We start from the raw sequence: 9238 nt of genomic DNA, 5'->3' as shown, positions 1-9238 counted from the left end.
TTTTGGGGCTAATATTTATGGATAATTTTTTTTTTAAATTTACTAAATTACCTATTAATTGATTATGTAATTTCAATTTTAAACTTGTAGAAGAATAATAAAAGAATGTAGATTTATAACTACCATAGGCAATGTTACATTATTAAACCTAGCCTTCATTTAGTAGAGGGATTGGGCCATTAGATCAATAATTGATAAGTCAATGCCAAAGTGGTGAGTGAATAATTTATTTTTAAAATATTTTAAAAAGGAAATTTCATTTGGTCAAGTTTATACAAATTTAAAAAGATACTCATAACTTAAACATTAAATTAGACAACTTTTTTTATATGTATGATAAAATCATGTAAGATTTAGTGTATTTTTTTTTAACTAAAGGAAGACGGTACCTTCAATTATTTATTGATATACCTTTATTTTTAGCGAATAAATACCATGGTTACATGACAAGTATTAAAAGATTACAGAAAAAAAAAAATAAAAATATTAAAGGTCTTCCAAAAACAACATCAACAACCAACCAATTGATTTAGTGTATTTGTACTAAATACTTGTGTTGAATTTGAAACCCTAATTGATTGGCTTAGTATTTTCGTCTAGTCCAAACTCTTACAGGGCTAGATTTAATAACATTGGCCTCAGGTTTCCTTAGTTTGCAGTTCTTCAAATGGCTATGTATTTTCAATAATTAAAAAGTCCTTACTACACGTTCAATCAAATAATGAAAAAAAGATGCCTGCAAAAGATAAAAAGCTACAGGCAGCGGATCGAACAAGCCCCCTCCTAATAAAGTTAACATGAAACAATTTTTATTATTTATTTATTTATTTTTATCATCGGACATTCTAATTCAGACCGACCTTTTAAATTTCCATATGAAAAACCAAATTGAAAAAACGAACAAAAAAAACATAATTAACCTAACAATTTCTTTCTTATAACTTAAGAATTGACCCTTGTATAAATTTGAATCCTAAACTTCTTTTTTTGATAATTCGGGGACTCCAACCAGCATGGCGCCACTTTGGATATTATGATGTGGCATCAAATTTTGGGAGTGAAAGTCGCGCGCCATTGATACATCCTTGATAATTCATCGGGGTAAAATCTCATGAAGGAACCCGTGATCTTGAGGTCAACAAAGTCATAAGTCACCTTTACCACTTGAACCAACCCGACTGGGCGTATGCTGAACTTCTTATCATCAAGAAACTTTACAATTAATTTATATTCACTTGAATCCGTTTTTAAGGATAAAAGTGTATTCACAAGTGAATGATAAAAATTTTTATCTAATAAATTCTAACAAATTAACGGATCTATCTCGCATCATGTGTAATTTTTTCTTGTGATATTTTTTTTTTCCATAATGAAAACAATAATTTGCAATAATGGATCTATCAATTAATATGTATAGCTCCAATAAAGTTGTTGAAATGATGCAAAGTTATTAATGGATCATAGCGAATGAGAGCTGACACGAGTTTCCCTCATCCACACATATGCACCTATAAATAGCCCTACTCCTCCATGAGCGAAAGCATCACCACCACCTCAAGGAGTGAACAAGAGCAGAGTAGGAAAACGAGATTTGAAGGGAAAATGGGGAAGAAGAAGATGAGTATGAATGGTAGTAGTCTTGTGATATTAATGGAGATTGTAGGGCTCCTCTGCCTCTCCTCCATCCTCTTCTGCGATGCCTCCCGAGGCACCATTCGCCTCTATGATGGTCGCCCTGTACGTTTATATACTAGCCAGTTTTAGCTCATGCATGCCCATGTTGCATGATAGTCCTCGCCGGCCGGCCGGCCGGATGGCTCCGTGATTTTCTGTTTTTCCTATTTTTTTTTCATTACAATGAATAACTGCAGTTTCATCTCATGCTTGCGTGCATGGATGATATAGAGAGTGTAGATCCATGCATGCATACTGGATATATAATTCATATAGTCATATCCAAGGGTGGCTTAGATGGTAATTTTAAGATTTTTTAATTAAAATTTTTAGCGTTTAAGTTGTAAGGATTCTAACTTTCTATTTAAGATAATATACTTAAGTATAGAAAAGTAAAATGATAAGTCAATTATTTTAAGTGATCAAAGGATGTGAGTATGGTCATTTCAAATACATATATAGTCTAAGTGCTGTCACAATTTTGTCAACTTATCAAATTAACAGCTAGCTAGTTCATGAGATCCACAGTATATTAAGATTTCAAATTTAAGTTTCTACAATCAATTTTGAAGTTGTAAACATAATATAACTTTTAATAAATTTTGTTTCATTGCGCAAGACTCATATTTTCAAAAAAATAAAAAAAAATAAGATGTTAATTTCAACCAATATATCATTTTGATTCATGAACATACACATGTATATTTAAGGAGAAATTACATTATGCAATTTTTTTTTTTGGGAAAACAAATAAATCATCTTTCTTTGGTTATTAGGAACGAAAACAATCATCAGCTTATACATTACAAAGTGATTAGTATGTTTATTTTATTTTTATTAATACTAATTATTTTTTAATTTAAAGTGGTGGACAAACAATCAAAGATAGATGTGGAGTAGAAAAGGTGGCATCCTTTCCCATATCTCCTAATTGAAAAATATTCTAACGTAATATATATATATATATATATATATATATATATATATATATTTTCAAAACATACCTTTATGTACTCTAATGTAATATATTAGAATTAATTTTCTTTCTACTTTTTTCTAAATAGAGTCAAAAATATCTTGTCCATTGCAGGGAGGAAAGAGCAACAGCACCGGAAAGCACTTTGTTCTGGTGCATGGAGCAGCCCACGGAGCTTGGATTTGGTTTAAGCTCGGGCCCATGTTGGAGGCCGCCGGCCATAAGGTCACCACCATGGACATGTCGGCGTCTGGCATCGACATCCAACCCATTGAGGCCATTTGCTCGGCAGACCAGTATACCCAGCCATTGCTGAGCTTCTTTGAGACCCTTTCGGACGAGGAGAAGGTGGTGCTCGTCGGAGACAGCATGGGCGGCATAAACGCTGCCATCGCCATGGACGCCTATCCAAACAAGATCGCCGTCACCGTCTTCCTCAATGCCTTCATGCCCGACACCACCCACCCACCCTCTTACGTCATTGAAATGTACTCCAAGATTTACAACAATTGGGAAGACTCTCTCTCTTCCTGGTATCTCTGCGGCCAGAAAAACTTATCCACCGTCAAGTTGGGTTCTCACTTCATCGACACCAACCTCTATCAACTCGGCTCCAATGAGGTTCCCTCTCTCTCTCTCTCTCTCTCTCTCTCTCTCTCTCTCTCTCTCTCTCTCTCTCTCTCTCTCTCTCTCTCTCATTAGTGACGACTCTGTGCATTGATTTATGGAAGGATCGAGCATTGGCGAAGAAGCTGTTAAGGCCAGGGTCGTTTTTCGAAGCGGATTTGAAGGCGCGAAAATGGTTTACGAACGAGAGCTACGGATCGATTCCGAGGACTTTTATCATAAGCAAGTATGACAGAGCAATTCCGCCGGAGTTCATGCTGTGGGAGATTGAGAACTTTGGGGTTGACAAGTACTATGAAGTTGAAGGTGACCATTTGCTGGCGGTGACGAACCCGGCGGCGGCGCTTGGACCGCTGCTGGAGGCTGCGGAAGAGTATGCGTAATTTTGAATTTAACTAAGAGCTGCTGGATCGGCATGGTAGTGCCGGAACCGGCGCAGGAATAATATATATTGTGTGGTTAAAAGAGGAGAAAGTATCGATGCTCCCTTGTTTTGTACTGCATGTGTTTGATCATATCCAGAATAAAATGCTTTGTGCTTGCATAATTCAGCCCATGAGAATGTTGTTCTTGTTTAGGACTTCCTTTCAAGTTTCAAGACTGGCACTCGAGATCTTCAAAGCGGAAGACTGTCTGTTTATAATTAATTCACAAAAGGGAAGGACTTCTATTAAAATCCTTATATAGTCTAGTAAGCTCATAGGTGATTATTAACCGATTTGATAATAACGGAAGGATTACTTTATTATTAAAATGCATGTTCAAGTGGATATTGATATATAACTTGCGTTGTACCATGTTACATTTTAATTAAACAACAAATTAAAATTTTGAGTTTTAAATATTGACTATGGAAAGATTTAAGACAAAAATTGGAAGTAACTGAAAGTTTAAAAATTATTTGTCTAAGATGTAACATGATTAAATAGTGCCTATCTTAATATTATATTTCTGGTTTTTTTGGAGATCAACAAATATTTTTTTTCTCATTAACATTGTTCCTCAATATTCTTGAAAATTGTTCTAGGTGAAGTTGCCCAATTTTTGTACTCATCTAATATAAAGAGCTTTTGCTACAATGAGGATTTCCTTTTATATTATTTACACTACAAAAAAGAAGACTTCTAGGAACGACCAGAAACAGTTACTAAATTCCTGAAATTTACTTCCATTTGGAGTTGTGAGGTCGGTTTCAAGGGGTGCGGGATTAGTCACGTGAACCGTAAAACGGACACGTGGAAACCCGGTGAGTAATCCAAATATATATATATATATATATAAAGAGCTTTTGCTACAATGAGGATTTCCTTTTATATTATTTACACTACAAAAAAGAAGACTTTTAGGAATGTCCAGAAACCGTCACTAATAATAGTAAATCATCACTAATAATTGAGTATTAGTGACGGAGGCAGACCGTCACTAAAGGTGTAATACCGTCACTATAAATGACACTATTTTTGGACTAAAAATTGTCAATTAAAACCTACTATTAGTGACAGTTTCAAAATTCGTCACTATTGTCTCACTTTTAGTGACAGTTTTGGAATTGTCACTATTGGCTCACTTTTAGTGACAGTTTTGGAATCGTCAACTATTAGCCGACTTTTAGTGATGGCTTTAGAACCGTTACTAAAAGTTTTATACAATTAATTTTTTTTATTTTTTATAAATAAGGCATTCCTGTGAAAACCTTGTAATTACATTTCATTACATATCAAATTGAACCATAATTATAGATCCATTGCTGTAATCGTTAAGAATGAAAATATTTATACATAAAAAGTATTAGAATGTACATAAATATCATATACATGGTTTGTCCACATAACAAAAAATGCAAAAAATAGTGTGCATCATCATCATCGTGGTCGTCATTGTCCTTATCATCATTTGATAGACCACAGATCCTACAAAACAATAATTATGCAACAAATTAGTATAACATTTTTGAATACTATGATTTGATAGCAAGAATAAATTACTACGTAGTTAAATAACAAATGACACAGTTTTAAATATCTAACTTTGATTTTAAGTGTCCATCTTTAAAACCGAGACGAATTTTAAGTGTCCATCTTTAAGTATCTAAGGTATGAAACTCAGTTTGCTTCTAAACATCTAATTTTCAGTTGGGGAGGAGTTTTTGAGTACCGTTAGCTCTAGGATGTCCACTTCAATGTCATAAACACGTCGAAACTGACCCCACTTAGTTTGGATCTCGTATGCCTGATTTGGACACTTGAGTTCCGAAATGAACTAAGTATCTAAGGTATGAAACTTAGTTTACTTCTAAGCATCTAATTTTCAGTTAGGGAGGAGTTTTTGGGTACCATCACCTCCAGTACGTCCACTTCAATGTCATAGACATGTCAAAACTGACTCTAGTTAGTTTGGACCTTGTATGCTTGATTTGGACACTTGAGTTATGAAATGAACTAAGTATCTAAGGTAAGAAACTCAGTTTGCTTCTAAGCATCTAATTTTCAGTTGGGGAGGATTTTGTTAGGTACTGTCAACTCCGACACATCCACTTCAATGTCACAGACATTATAACTAACCCAATTCAATTTGAACCTCGTATGCCTGGTTTGGACACGTGAGTTCCAAAATGAACTAAGTATCTAAGGTATGAAGTTCAATTTTCTTCTAAACATCTAATTTTCAGCTAGGGAGAAGTTTTTAGGTGCCGTCAGCTCCGGTAGATCCACTTCAATGTCATGGATGTGTCAGATGTGACCCCACTCAATTTAAACTTTATATGCCCGATTTGGATAGTTAAGTCCCGAAATGAACTCAGTATTTAAGGTATGAAACTCAATTTTCTTTTAAGCTTCTAATTTTCAGCTAAAGAGGAGTTTTTGGGTACCGTTAGCTCCGACACATCCACATCAATGTCATTGACATTTTGAAACCGATCCCACTTAGTTTGGACCTTGTATGGCTGATTTGGATAGTTGAGTTCTGAAATGAACTAAGTATCTAAGGTATGAAGCTCAAATTGCTTCTAAGCATCTACTTTTTAGCTGGGGAATATTTTTTGGGTACTATTGTCAGCTTCGAAACGTCGACTTCAATGTCACGAACATGTCGTGTTGACTTTTTGATTCCGATCCCTATTTTGATACTGACAAAACACCAGCTTCTTATGTGTGTTTTAAGTGCTTGAACAAGTTTACTATTTAACAAACACATAAGGCAAAAGGGAAATGGAAGCCAGAAGACTTAAAGCTTACTTCAACTGGCGCATTCCATGGAGTGAAGAGCAAAAGAAAAAAACATTTTGTATTTTAATTGTATTGCATTTAATTTTTTTATATCTTTGGTATGTATTAATGAATGTATCTGCATGATATGTTTAAATGCTTAGATGACCATAGGTTGACCATAGGACACCTAACTTTTCACCGCCAAAAGCTTTTTTCTAAAAGGACTAAAATCATACAAAGTTTTTGGAATAACTTTAGGGTCAAATTAGGGCTTACAAAGACTTCGGTCGATCGGAGTTAGAAATTTGGGCTTAACTAAAAGCCTTTGTTGATCGAACCCTCATGGTTCAAATATGCTTAGTCGATCGAACACACTATAGGCCAAAAGTCAACTTGTTGACCATGCCTCGAGCGACCAATCGTAAAATGAACGTACCTTCCATGGTCGACTGAACCATGGAAATTGACTTTTCTACTGTACCCGGGTGACCGAACTTATAATTCAAAAATGACTCGGTCAACGGAACCTAAAAGACCAGTAGACCGAACCATTCACCGGGCGAGTGAAACCACGAAACTTTGGAAAATCGCCTGGCTCAACCGATCGGTCATTGCCGATGGTCAACTGAACCTGAAAAATCATTTTTACTCTTTGTGAGTGTTCGGGCGACCGAGCCTAGGCGCCGGGCGATCGAACCTCTTGGGTTGGGTTAATTTTCAACCCCTAAACACGCTTAATTTTTAATTAAATTTTTTTTAAAATACCGAGCGTGTCCCTAACGGTCATAATTTTTAGAAAAACTTTAAATACCTATTCATTACTCCAGATTAGAAACTTTGATTAGTAAATAATTTTCTCTCAAATATTTTTGATCTCTTGTTAATCAAAGTTCCCTCACTTATATTTTTATTGCAAAAATCATTGTTGGAGTAAAATTTTATACTCTTCAAACTCTCTTTATATGATACGGTGCAAGGGCCGTAATTATGTTAGATATGCCATTTCATATAAATTACGGCCCGCTGTATCATGTAAATTACGACCCTTGCACTGTTTCACATAAATTATGGCCCTTGTGTTGTTTCATAAATTACGGCCCTTGCGCCGTTTCATAAATTACGGCCTTTGCGCCGTTTCACATAAATTACGAAAAATATAATTCCTGTAATGTTTTAACCATTTTCCAAAAACAATTAAAAACATTACATTTTTCCATCACATAAATCATAAGATTTTATACCCATGCCACACAAATTAAACCATTTTCCCAAATATTATATATAAACATTCCCTATAAACAGCAGTAATTTTTCCAAACATAATTCTATATCATACATAATTTCTGAAATAAAATTCTATAGAATAATATGTATTTCCATGAAAATTCTGACTTAATTTATTCCCTTACTTGGCTTACTGAGATGCCCACACAATTCAATCCTGAACCTGTGGTATTTCCAACACAAAACCTACAATTTCCATTTCCCTTGAACATTCAACAGAATTTCAACATAATTTCCTAGGCACCCAATAACTTAAATAAATTATTAAACTCCAAAATAATCAAATTACCTTGGTTTTCCTGAACTATGCTCGTAGGGTCCTAAAATTACACCTGCGCCGCTTACCCAAGCCCTGAATTCAAAGATCCTAGTTCAATTAAATCAACCCTAAATAAAATACTATTTTAACATTTCTTAGACTCATAAATTTCAAATAAATAATTATACCCTCAAATATAACTAATTTACCTAATTCTCGATATGCCACTCTCGCTTTGGAGTGGGGTCTAGAAAATCCAAATTGAAAATTTACTCACACCAAAATAATGACAATCGCGACTAGGACCCCGTGGTGGTACCTGATCGTCGATTTAGCTGAGCATCTAACAAGAAATTGAGAAAATAGGAAAAAGTTACCTTACCCCAAGAATGGTGCCTATGTCGCTCCCACGACAAATCCGCTCTAGTAAAAATGTCTGTGGCGGAGTTAGGAACCCAGCGGTACCTTCCCTTTTCCGATCGATCGAATATCCGCCGAAAATTGAGGGAAATAGGAGAGAGAACAAAGGTGAGACGAGAGACTCAGGGAGGGGGGGCGCTGCGCAGGATCCATTTGAAATCAATTTCAGGATGCTTCTATAGGAAGCATCGTGATACCTTATATATATTATAAAATATACATTTAACTTTTAGTTATATACATATATGTAACGACCTCGACCCGCCACGTGTGCTCGGAGTGCTACTTTAGTGATGTGAGTGTCCCTGATACCTTATTCATCAAATATAAAATACACATACGCAGAGGAAATAAAATATAAAATCATCAAATTACATTACTAGAGTTCTAACTATCTTTATACACAAATATATCCATCCTCACATAATTACATCCCATAAAACTAAACAAAAATAAAATCTCTATCTACACACTACCTACATAAATTTACACCTCTAGCCCGCTAGACCTGATCTCTAGGATTTCCTGAAAAGATAGTTTGTAAAGTAGGGGTGAGGCACAACTCAGTAAGGGAAAGACTAAGTTAATGTCAGTGTGTGGCCAGCATGCATTTAGTGTACAGAAAATAATCAGTTTACTAAGCAAATAAACACATTTTTGAAAACATTCTTATTTCATACTCACACACACAATTAGTCGAGGATAGAGAAGATTAACCGCCATACAAGTAGCTTCCCTCTGCTCTAATACCATTACTGCTACTAGGGCACTCACCTTTCTCAATAAGCC

General features: G+C 35.1%; 1 protein-coding gene across 1 annotated transcript; it reads left to right on the top strand.

Annotated features, from left to right (window-relative positions):
• The first annotated feature begins 1405 nt into the window (after positions 1-1405).
• On the top strand, positions 1406-3833 carry LOC131159599 (alpha-hydroxynitrile lyase-like). Its single transcript, XM_058114630.1, has 3 exons — positions 1406-1737; positions 2765-3271; positions 3382-3833. The coding sequence occupies exons 1-3, from the start codon at positions 1531-1533 to the stop codon at positions 3658-3660; spliced, it is 993 nt and encodes a 330-aa protein (XP_057970613.1). The 5' UTR covers positions 1406-1530; the 3' UTR covers positions 3661-3833.
• Positions 3834-9238: the final 5405 nt, after the last annotated feature.

This window comes from Malania oleifera, chromosome 7 (assembly GCF_029873635.1).
Source record: "Malania oleifera isolate guangnan ecotype guangnan chromosome 7, ASM2987363v1, whole genome shotgun sequence".
NCBI classification, from domain to species: Eukaryota; Viridiplantae; Streptophyta; class Magnoliopsida; order Santalales; family Ximeniaceae; genus Malania; species Malania oleifera.
This window is presented reverse-complemented; position numbering and strand designations above follow the sequence as displayed.

What these genes read in the sequence shown, in the direction of transcription:
- LOC131159599 (XM_058114630.1), top strand. Translation starts at nt 1,531, where the DNA reads ATGAGCGAAAGCATCACCACCACCTCAAGGAGTGAACAAGAGCAGAGT. An exon ending in GCCTCTATGATGGTCGCCCT is followed by an intron (nt 1,738 to 2,764) that starts GTACGTTTATAT and finishes TGTCCATTGCAG; the next exon opens with GGAGGAAAGAGCAACAGCAC. An exon ending in ATCAACTCGGCTCCAATGAG is followed by an intron (nt 3,272 to 3,381) that starts GTTCCCTCTCTC and finishes GATTTATGGAAG; the next exon opens with GATCGAGCATTGGCGAAGAA.